Source organism: Schistocerca nitens, chromosome 2, assembly GCF_023898315.1.
Source record: "Schistocerca nitens isolate TAMUIC-IGC-003100 chromosome 2, iqSchNite1.1, whole genome shotgun sequence".
In the NCBI taxonomy this organism is placed as follows: domain Eukaryota; kingdom Metazoa; phylum Arthropoda; class Insecta; order Orthoptera; family Acrididae; genus Schistocerca; species Schistocerca nitens.
The window spans coordinates 962292932-962305177 of record NC_064615.1 but is presented as its reverse complement, the minus strand read 5'-3'; the positions used below and the strand labels follow the sequence as shown (position 1 = coordinate 962305177).

Below are 12246 nucleotides of genomic sequence, written 5' to 3'. Positions count from 1 at the left end.
TGCACGTTGACGTGCAAAGGAAGAAGGTTACAGTACGCTTGTTCGCTCACTGCTTGAATACTGCTCAGCAGTGTGGGATCCGTACCAGATAGGGTTGATAGAAGAGATAGAGAAGATCCAACGGAGAGCAGCGCGCTTCGTTACAGGATCATTTAGTAATCGCGAAAGCGTTACGGAGATGATAGATAAACTCTGCGGGAGAGACGCTCAGTAGCTCGGTACGGGCTTATGTTAAAGTTTCGAGAACATACCTTCACCGAAGAGTCAAGCAGTATATTGCTCCCTCCTACGTATATCCCGCGAAGAGACCATGAGGATAAAATCAGAGAGATTAGAGCCCACACAGAAGCATGTCGACAATCCTTCTTTCCACGAACAATACGAGACTGGAATAGCAGGGAGAACCGATAGAGGTACTCAGGGTACCCTCCGCCACACACCGTCAGGTGGCTTGCGGAGTATGGATGTAGATGTAGATGTAGACGTCGAACATGGGTGGTAGTCACTTTAATGTGACTGGACCGAGTACCATAGAACTGCACGAGGAAGACTGTGTAAAGCTTCATGTGTATTGCGTCGTACCGTGACAAAACATTTCGGCTCCTTCCTTCTTTTCCGTTAAAGACTGTTACAGGATCACGAACGTGAATACGTTGGAGATATGCCTTTTTTTGCATTTGAGAGAACATACCGAAAATTTAATTCTCCAACGGGACAAAGTATTAGCGTACAGGGACATACGTGTAACAGCATTTCTCAACAGTGGGCTGTCTCAACACTCGATCGGGCCTAGGGGGTGTTCGTATCTTGCATTGCACCACTGGCCTCCAAGATCGCCTGATCTCGCAGTGTGTGATTTCTTTTGTTGCGCTGGGTATTTCTCTTTCAGTAACTTTGCGTCAGCTACGACTTCGCATAATGTTATGAATGCAATAACAGCATACATATTCCATAAAAAGTATGCACCTGAGTTTTTGACTATCACTTGGATGTTTGCTGTGCGTCTGACGGAAGGCTCGTTCAACATTTACGAAAGGTAACTGAAGAGGTAAATGTAATTTAAAAAAGTAATTGAGACTGCATGCAAGGTTATTAGCTTGTAAAATCGGATGGTTAATTCGAAAAACTTTGTTGTTCTATATGCAAGTTAAAATTCACCAAAGTTTCTATCTTCATTTATGTGAAAGACATTTTCTCGTGAAACTGGATGAAACTTTCTGAGCTACTCTAAATTTAGCTACGTTTCTTTATTTCTTGATATAAACTGGAATCATCGCACGCCATTATTCTCAAACTCTGGTGTAATTCGTGTCTGGCAATGCTGAAAGCCTTCAGAAGAAACAGCAGTCGATGAAAGTGGTATGGAAGCACAAAAAGAAGAAAGGTCTCGTAGGAATGACTCACTCCATGACTCCATTAGAGGTACCTTACATTGGTCACCGTATGGCAAACTAGGCGTCTGGTGATAACAAGGTTTCTACGCGCTACGCCCTGATTTAGAAACAAGTCAATGTCGTTTGGAAGTAATTCTTGTTTATCTGTTGATAGTCGATTTTTTTTTACGAAATTATCAAATGGTTTCAACCACAATAGTCATCTTCAGACGCTAAAAGCGGCATTTAGTGAACAAATGTTTATGCAACGTCAACGCATCATTTGTTCACTAAATGCCACTCTTAGCATCTGTAGGTGTCCAGTGCGCTGAAACAGGTTATTATTGTTACATAAAAAGTAATTGTGTCAACAAATAAACAATAATTATAAAATACCTGCCACCGTTTTCTTAAACGAAATGTCGTTGTTTTGTCAGTTGCATAGTTGTACACAATAGAACACCTAACTAAACTGACGTGGTTATCAGGAGAGTGGGCAGTATTTACCTTCTTGCCGTCGCGAAACTTGACAGGCCCCTCGACGATGGTGCTGCTGTCCATCGCTGGCGCGAGGCGCGCGTCATCACAGCTACTGGCTGTTCGCGCACCGCCGCCTGGCAAACACGCCGCCAGCTGCGCGCGCAACCTGCGACCTGCTGACATCTGTCGGCAGACGCGGCAACTACCTGCGCTTTGTTTGAAGAGACGGGAGTTCGCTGTCAGATGTGGGTTCGGTGTAATTACCGGAGTAGTTTTGTAAGTCGTGTGGAACTACTGAAGACGAGGCGGTCGCGTGCTCTGAGGTCCGAAGTTCTCATTTGTACAAAATAACGTACGGTTCTGCTCAGAGGCGCTATTTGAGGCCTCCTAAGGCGATCGTAAAACACTCGCACTACTCTTGCTGGAGTGTATTAACGTGCTGAGAATGAAACACCAATCACGTGCTGTGAAAGTTGTTACCGTTTGACAATGAGCATACACCAGCGGCATTAGCTGCAAGGTGACAATGAGCATACACCAGCGGCATTAGCTGCAAGGAAGACGTTCGACCCTTAATGTCGTACGTGCCGTAAGATGAATATTTGTTCTTAATTCTTTTTCTACGTAATTTAGCTTTAGTAAAATATCAAAAGACCTGAACAGCCGTAAAACAAATAGAGACTTGCCGGCCGCGGTGGTCTAGCGGTTCTGGCGCTGCAGTCCGGAACCGCGGGACTGCTACGGTCGCAGGTTCGAATCCTGCCTCGGGCATGGGTGTGTGTGATGTCCTTAGGTTAGTTAGGTTTAAGTAGTTCTAAGATCTAGGGGACTTATGACCTAAGATGTTGAGTCCCATAGTGCTCAGAGCCAAATAGAGAATTGAATAACTGTAAAGTAAATAATCGGATAATATGAAGTAAATGAATGAAATGACGTAAGCTACAGTGAATTAACAAAGAATTGAAGTTACATATAACTCAACATACCGCAGTGAAAGCAAGAGAATATAAACGCTGTTGTGAGCTGGTAGTCAAGGCAGGCAGGATTCACTTATGACTGTGGACGGGGCCCGAATCAGTTACTATTGATTTGCTTTTGCAATTTCACACATTTCTTTTAAGACGATAATTCCAGACTCAGCAATAAATAAATAAAATATCACACGTTAATAATAGGGAAGAAACAACTGTGTAATTAATAGTACTTTCAGTACCTTACAATTTGCCAAATGAGCAATAAATACGGACACAGCAAATAATGTTTTGAAAACAAGCCAAGGTGGTCGCAATTAGAATTTGAAGGCAAGTAACAACAGTCACGGCTGAAGGCCTTTAGCGCCAAGAATAGCCATTATTTAAAAAAATTAACAGCATACTGTCAAACAGCAATGCAACAGCAAGAGTTAATTTAAAAGACAGGCAACTGATCACCAAACGGGTGAGACAAATGATGGTAACTTGATAATACAATAATAAAATAATAACAAAATAAAGAAACACAAGGTCCAGTCACAGACGGTGCTCCAGGAATCGACCTCTGAGTAGGTCAGGCCAAAAACACTTTCACAAGCAATGAGTAAGGCAGCTAAGAGTTGCATTGACATCACAAGGTGGTAACTCAGACTAGTGGCAGTCTAACGAGTGACTAACGATAATCTTCGTGAGGCTACCTGACGTCCAATAAACCAAATGCAAAGATGTAAAAATACGCCAAAGCCGGAACCGGCGGTCTGGACTCCACCCGCAGAATACTGTGCTTACAGCGCCTGGAACAAGAAAGGAATCACTACCACCAAGGTAGAAGAATAGCCAACCAACTACAATCGAGAAAGCTCTCAAACTTACACGTCTCACTGGACAACGGCGGCAAGGCGACGAAACGTACACTGCCGTTACGTACACTAACCCCCAGGGCAGGTAGCTGGGGCGTTAGCGGCCACCAGGCAGGAAAATACCACGGGTTGAACTTAACAATTGTAACAAGCTGGAGGTAGTAAATAGTAATTAGAAGTCCAGGAAGGCTAATCAGATCCGCCTTCCCCAAGTACTCCACTCGCTGCTCTTCACCTCGGCGACACTACAAGCAGCAACACGAACTCAAGTCACTGGAGAATCGCGAGATATCACAGTGGTGGAGGTTTCTCTACTCGAATTGAAATGCACTCAACTTAAAACTTGCAGGATCCGGTTTAGAAGTGGTCGTGCACCCTCGTGACCGTAGCCCTTCAATCCAGCAGTCCATGCGCGCCGCCAGTGGTCCCGGCGTGTTCTCGCTCTGTGTGGAATTGGCTTCTCCTGCCTCCCTAACCGAACTGCCCGCTCACACGGCACGGAAGAACAACGACGTCACCCCAAAGATAGGGCCACAGTTACTACCTATCGATAACGCCGCTGCTACCACTAGTGGACAGGCAACGGTTGCGAAACCGAGTGGTGCCAGTCAACACAAGAAGAAGACAAACAACTGCAACCATGTCAACTAAACGATGCAGTCTGTCCTCCAACAGTGGACGGAAACCTACAACAGCACCAACACGAGCCGCAGCACTGCTCAGCAGTATTTCATCTATAATTAGCACATATTTCTGTAGACAACTGTTCTACATCTATATCTATACTTACTGTAACGTGTATGACAGAGGGTATGTTCCATTGAATCAGTTATTAGGGTTTTTTCCCAGTTCCTGTAACATATTCAGAGCGGAAAGGATGATTGTTTAAATGCTCCTGTGCGTGCTGCAGTTAATCTAATTTTCTCTTCACGATCCCTACATGAGTGATACGTGGCGCGTTGTAGTGTATTCTTAGAGTCACCAGTTGAAGCCGGTTCTTCAAACTTTGTTCGTCGAAATGGTTCAAATGGCTCTGAGCACTATGGGACTTAACGTCTGAGGTCATCAGTCCCCTAGGACTTAGAACTACTTAAACCTAGCTAACCTAAGGACATCAGACACATCCATGCCTCGGGCATGGGTCATGGATGTGTGTGCTGTCCTTAGGTTAGTTAGGTTTAAGTAGTTCTAAGTCCTAGGGGACTGATGACCTCAGACGTTAAGTCCCATAGTGCTCAGAGCCATTTGAACCATTTGAACGAAACGACGCTTAAAGTGCTGCGGACTGTTCCTCAACAGCTGAAAACCAACCTTGCAACACTTCACACGATTCCGTTTTTCGTCAAGCGTGATCAATCGCAGAACCCATCTTTCATTTCTCAAGTCCAAATGTTTATGCAAAATATTATGTACCCGATCATTCGAGATGCCCACAGCACTAGCAATCTCACGCACCTTAACTCTTCTGTCATCCATCACCATATCGTGGATTTTATCAATGATTTCTGGAGTCGTAACCTCCACAGGGCGTCCAGAACGTTCAGCATCACTTGTGCCCCCTTGGCCACTCCGAAATTTTGAAACCACTTATACACTATTCTAATCGAAGATGCAGAGTCACCGTAATGTTTATCAAGCTCCTCTTTAATCTCCGGAGGCGTTTTGCCTTTCATAAAGTAATGTTTAATCACCACGCGAAATTCTTTTTCGTCCATTTTTTGCCAATCACTCGACTTCCTTGATTCACACGAATGCCAAACACAAAGAAATAGACGAATATGGCTGAAACTTGGTGTGCGTTCTTTCCAAACATACTACTAACTGAACATGACCTCGATACGCGCCGCTTGTGCCATCTCTCGGACTTTGAATGGACTTTCCAAACGCCTCTCGTATACTTATACAGTGCGTTTCACAGATAGCAGCGAAAACTGAACGTGTACCAGGGAAAAGGGACGAAAGAGGGAGGGGCTGGGCAGCGGCGCCAAACGGTAAGTCGACTGTGTGGAAAAATGTTGTCGAAGCGGTCCTGGCTATTTCCTATCTCTTCTTGTCCCTAGGAAACTTTTGGAGACACACGTTTGGTGTTTTTTTTTTTTTTTTGGGGGGGGGGTGGAGGGGGGGTGGAGGGGGGAGGTGGGAGGCCATCAGTCATCTGATTGGTTTGACGCAGCCCACCACGAATTCCTCTCCTGCGCCAACCTTTTCGTCTCAGAGTATCACCTGCAATCTACGTCCTCAATTATTTGGTGGATATATTCCAGTCTTGTCTTCCTCTACAGTTTTTGCCCTCTACAGCTCCCTCTAGTATCATGGAAGCTATTCCCTGAGGTCTTAACAGATGTCCTGTCATCCTGTCCCTTCTCCTTGTCCGTGTTTTCCACATTCGCCAAGCTCCCTTTTCTACAAAAACCGCGCCGGCCGAAGTGGCCGTGCGGTTAAAGGCGCTGCAGTCTGGAACCGCAAGACCGCTACGGTCGCAGGTTCGAATCCTGCCTCGGGCATGGATGTTTGTGATGTCCTTAGGTTAGTTAGGTTTAACTAGTTCTAAGTTCTAGGGGACTAATGACCTCAGCAGTTGAGTCCCATAGTGCTCAGAGCCATTTGAACCATTTTTGAACCCTACAAAAACCGCGTTACAAATTAATATAAAGGATATGTTCGCACTCATCGGATATAGTTTTCAACAGTGTAGCTTGCTGCCCGCATGCAGCGCTGTTTTCGCAATGTATAAAAAAAAGAAAAAAAAATTAGCAGCAGTGTCGTGACTGTGGTAACACTTGAATGTATATTCTTGCAGAGAAACGAAAGAGCATGCTATCGGAGCCTACTCACAAACTACACTACACTTTTCCAACTCTATGTAGGCGGTAACTATCATCTCGTACAGGAGCTTAATGGCGATTTATTTTGTCTTTCAGGCTGATGGTTATCCATATTACATTACTGATGGTGCTAAAGGGTGCTGCAAGCAATATCCTTCGAGCCACATACTAAGTGCGTTAGTGGTAAAAGTCATTTACGTCAGATCCATTATTAATCTTGCTCTCACTTTTAACAGTTCTGTCAATTTTGAATTGTAATACTTGTCTAGGTGTGAAAATCAAGGACGTGCCCATCTGACGGCAGGGAATAGCAATTCCCCTCCCGCCACCGCACGCCCACCCCAAGCAAAAATACATTAACTTCGCAAACTAAACAAGAATCCTGCCCTGGCAGACAGAAATACTAGGGGCGTTCAATAAGTTACGCAACACATCCTTTTCTGAAAGCCGAAAGGATATTGATTTTATTCAGGGTTCCAACACACCATATTATTCCCCACTCTTTTGGCTACAAAACCCTACTCTTCACGGCTCCCCCCGTCGGAGGTTCGAGTCCTCCCACGGGCATGGGTGTGTGTGTGTGTGTGTGTGTGTGTGTGTGTGTGTGTGTGTCGTCCTTAGCGTAAGTTAGTTTAATTAGTGTGTAAGCCTAGGGACCGATGACCTCAGCAGTTTGGTTCCACAGAACCTTACCACAAATTTCCAAAAAATTCCTACAGTTCAACATAATCTCCGTTCAATGCGACGGCCTTCGGCCACCTTACTGGGAGAGCCTGTGTGCCCGGATGCTTCCATTCAAGGCCTGGTCGACGTCGGAGCCAATGTCTTGCTGCGTCAATAACCCGCCTATCGTCCACGTACTGTTTCCTGCGGAGCGCATCCTCTACTGGACCAAACAGACGGAAGTCAGATGAAGCGAGATCCGAGCTGTATGGTGGATAAGGGAGAATAGTTCAATGATGTTTCGTGGCCCCCTCTCGCTTGCGCAAACTTGTATGAGGCCGCGCGTTGTCGGGGAGAAGTATTTCTGACAACGACGAACTGAAATCGTTCCTTCAGTTACACTACTGGCCATTAAAATTGTTTCACCAAGAAGAAATGCAGATGATAAACGGTATTCATTGGACAAATATATTATACTAGAACTGACATTTGATTACATTTTCACGCAATTTGAATGCATAGTTCCTGAGAAATCAGTACCCGGAACAACCAACTCTGGCCGTAATAACGGACTTGATACGACTCGGCACTGAGTCAAACAGAGCTTGGATGGCGTGTACAGGTACAGCTGCCCATGCAGCTTCAACACGATACCACAGTTCATCAAGAGTAGTGACTGGCGTATTGTAACGAGCCAGTTGCTGGGCCACCATTGACCAGACGTTTTCAATTGGTGAGAGATCTGGAGAATGTGCTGGCCAGGGCAGCAGTCGAACATTTACTGTATCCAGAAAGGCCCGTACAGGACCTGCAGCATGCGGTCGTGCATTATCCTGCTAAAATGTACGGTTTCGCAGGGATCGAATGAAGGGTAGAGCCACGGGTCGTAACACATCTGTAATGTAACGTCCACTGTTCAAAGTGCCGTCAATGCGAACAAGAGGTGACCGAGACGTGTAACCAATGGCACCCGATACCATCACGCCGGGTGATACGCCAGTATGGCGATGACGAATACACGCTTCCAATGTGCATTCACCGCGATGTCGCCAAACACGGATGCGACCATCATGATGCTGTAAACAGAACGTGGATTCATCCGAAAAAATGACGTTTTGCCATTCGTGCACCCAGGTTCGCCGCTGAGTACACCATCGAAGGCGCTGCTGTCTGTGATGCAGCGTCGAGGGTAACCGTAGCCATTGTCTCCGAGCTGATAGTGCATGCTGCTGCAAACGTCGTCGAACTGTTCCTGCAGATGGTTGCTGTCTTGCAAACGTCCCCATCTGTTGACTCAGGGATCGAGACGTGGCTGCACGATCCGTTACAGCCTTGCGCAGAAGATGCCTGTCATCTCGACTGCTAGTGATACGAGGCCGTTGGGATCCAGCACGGCGTTCCGTATTACCCTCCTGAACCCACCGATTCCATATTCTGCTAACAGTCATCGGATCTCGGCCAACGCGAGCAGAAATGTCGCGATACTGCACATCACAGCATCTTCTTCCTGTCGGTTAAATTTCGCGTCTGTAGCACGTCATCTTCATGGTGTAGCAATTTTAATGGCCAGCAGTGTACTTGAACCATGATGGAAGGTATGAAATGGAATAACTTTTTCAGAGTCCGAGGAAACCATCATCATTACTTTAGAGGTTGAGAATCCGGATTCCAGATTTTTCTTCGGAGGAGAGTTGCTGTGGAGCCAACCGACGAATTGCCGTTTTATTTCCGGTTCGAAGTGGTAACCCATGTTTCACCAACAGTAACGACGTACGATAGCAAATTGTCACGTACAACGCACAAGCGTAACGCACAAGCAACTCCGCACAGATGGTCCTTCGTTGCTCTTTATGGTCCTTTGTCAGGCGGCGAGGAACCCAGCGGGCACTTACCTTTAACTCATGGACGAGTGTGTCAGAGATGTTCAGGAGAGAAGCGAGGTGTCTGATTGCGATCCAGCTATCACCTCACAACAGAGCATGCACGTTTCTCCGCTGCAGGAGTCACAGCTGGCCGGCACGCGGGGATCGGACAGGTTTGCACGAATTCGTTGTGATGATGACAGAAGCCTCGCCCAAGGGCTCAACGTGCTTTTGTTCGCTACGAGGTCTCCGTAGACATTCTGCAAGCGATGTCCTGGTTTTCCGCCAAAAGAAAGTCAATGATAGCTCTTTGTTTTGAACGTAACCTCGTTACAGACGCCATTTTGAAGGCTATATATAGCGCCATCACCTTTGAAATTTCATGAATCTATAGGGACTGAAGCGGAAATATTTTACGATCTTCCACAACAAATTCCGCATTTTTTCTAGCGAAACTGGGCGAGAAAAAAAAAGTGTTGCTTTATTTATTGGACGCCCCTCTTACGTATGAGTTCAGTATCCGTTTCGCGAGAGCCAGAGGATCTTAAGGGTACTGCTTCGTAACAATTTTACCCAGAGCCATTTCTTGTAAAACCTCAAAACATGGTTTCGGCTATTCTCCTTGTAGCTGAAAACGGCAGATGGCTACCAGTAATGTGCCTCAAATTAGCTATGTTTATTCTCGTCTTCCCAGCCAATGTCGAAAGCTACTGACAATATGACCCCAGAAAGTTTTCGCATTTATCTGATTGTCAGCTACTAGGGAGCAAAATTCAGTGGAGGCCTACAAATCTCATATGAACTCTCATCTCTCAGTTAAGCACACTGTAGATAATAGGTACGTGTTCTGCCAAATTACTTTCAAATTTTAAAATACACAGTTTTGGAAATGTGTACATTGGCAGGAATAGTCCACCAATTTCTTTTTGTAAGTTATTGTTTAAATCCATCATTATGCGAATTTATCAGTTCTTCTGACGGCGTCAATAACACCTTTGAATATGTCTTGACTAATGAAACTCTGTGCCAGAGCAGACCATATTCATCACATTTCAAGTTCAAAAGCTGATCGGTTTTGGTTGACATTATTATAAAAAGTGTTTAATTGAGAATGATACTTTTTAAAACTGTCATTTCCAGTCTCTAATATAATTTTTTGTGTGCTTCCAGGCGTGAAAATACCCAACACAGTTTGCAGCTTCATCAAGCAGCGGCTGAAGTTTCCTGAATGTTCAGAAATCATTCAAAATTTTTACCGACGTGCCAGATCGGTTGTGTGTGCTCATAGTTTGTTCACTAGATAACGTGGTCGCCATCCCCGTTCCTCTATTTTCGCTATACGTCACTCTGTTGCCAAGACTAAGCGGGATTTCACTCTGCACGACCAAAAGCCACCAAGACGACAACGTAAAGCTTTAAGTGAGGACAATATCGAAGCAGTAGCAGCTAGTTTGGAGCAAGAGCTGAATGTGTCAGTCTGAAGACGATCCCAACGGTTGCACCTATGTGAGACATCAACTCGGTGAATCCTGCGAAAGTATCCTGACCTGCATACATGTCGAGGTGATGATGATTATGATGATGTTTGGTTTCTGGTACAAAGTCCCAATTTCTATACAATGCATTTTCTTTTTCACAATACAATCTAGGCACAAATGATGATGATGAAATGATGAGGACAACAGAAACACCCAGTCTCTGGGTAGAGAAAAGCCCCAACCTGGCCGGGAATCGACCGCGTGATACACAGGCGCAAGGCCAGCCCCTAGACTACGAGCTGTGGACACATATCGAGGTGAAAAAAGTCGTGGGATACCACCTAATATCGTGCCGGGTCTCCTTTTGTCTAGCATAGTGCAGCATCCCTACGTGGCATGGGCTGAACAAGTCGTTGGAAGTCCCCTGCGGAAATACTGAGCCATGGTGCCTCTATAGCCGTCCATAATTGTGCAGGATTTCATGCTCCAACTGACTTCTCGACTAAGTCCCAAAAATATTCAGTGGGATTCACGTTGGGCGATTTGGATGGCCAAATTATTCGTTCGAATTGTCCAGAATGTTCTTCAAACCAATCACAAAGAGTTGTGGCCAAGTAATATGGCGCATTGTCATGCACAAAAATTCCGTCGTTGTTTGGGAACATGAAGTCTGTGAATGGCTGCAAATGGTCTCAGCTGGTTCAGCCGGACCAGGTGATCCAGTCCATTCCACGTAAACAAGGCCCACCACCAGCCTGCACAGTGCCTCGTTGACATCTTTGGCCGGCCGCTGTGGCCGAGCGGTTCTAGCCGCTTCAGTCCGGAACTGCGCTACTACTGTGGTCGCAGGTTCGAATCCTGCCTCGGGCATGGATGTGTGTGATATCCTTAGGTTAGTTAGGTTTAAGTAGTTGTAAGTTCTAGGGGACTGCTGACCTCAGAAGTTAAGTCCCATAGTGCTCTGCTCACAGCCATTTTGACATCTTTGGCCGGCCGCTGTGGCCGAGCGGTTCTAGGCGTTTCAGTCCGGAACCGCGCTTCTGCTATGGTCACAGGTTAGAATCCCGCCTCGGGCATGGATGTGTGTGATGTCCTTAGGTTAGTTAGGTTTAAGTACTTCTAAGTATAGGGGAGTGCTGACCTCAGATGTTAAGTACCATAATGCCTAGAGCCATTCGAACTACACTCCTGGAAATGGAAAAAAGAACACATTGACACCGGTGTGTCAGACCCACCATACTTGCTCCGGACACTGCGAGAGGGCTGTACAAGCAATGATCACACGCACGGCACAGCGGACACACCAGGAACCGCGGTGTTGGCCGTCGAATGGCGCTAGCTGCGCAGCATTTGTGCACCGCCGCCGTCAGTGTCAGCCAGTTTGCAGCGGCATACGGAGCTCCATCGCAGTCTTTAACACTGGTAGCATGCCGCGACAGCGTGGACGTGAACCGTATGTGCAGTTGAGGACTTTGAGCGAGGGCGTATAGTGGGCATGCGGGAGGCCGGGTGGACGTACCGCCGAATTGCTCAACACGTGGGGCGTGAGGTCTCCACAGTACATCGATGTTGTCGCCAGTGGTCGGCGGAAGGTGCACGTGCCCGTCGACCTGGGACCGGACCGCAGCGACGCACGGATGCACGCCAAGACCGTAGGATCCTACGCAGTGCCGTAGGGGACCGCACCGCCACTTCCCAGCAAATTAGGGACACTGTTGCTCCTGGGGTACTGGC

At 46.4% G+C, this 12246-nt stretch overlaps 1 protein-coding gene across 1 annotated transcript in view; it reads right to left on the bottom strand.

The window, feature by feature from the left end:
- Positions 1-1950, bottom strand: part of LOC126234740 (uncharacterized) — a 342861-nt gene extending 340911 nt beyond the window's left edge. Inside the window, exon 1 of the mRNA XM_049943486.1 lies at positions 1881-1950. Coding sequence (XP_049799443.1) covers positions 1881-1934 — 54 coding nt within the window. The 5' untranslated portion in view covers positions 1935-1950. The remainder of the gene's footprint in view (positions 1-1880) is intronic.
- Positions 1951-12246: the final 10296 nt, after the last annotated feature.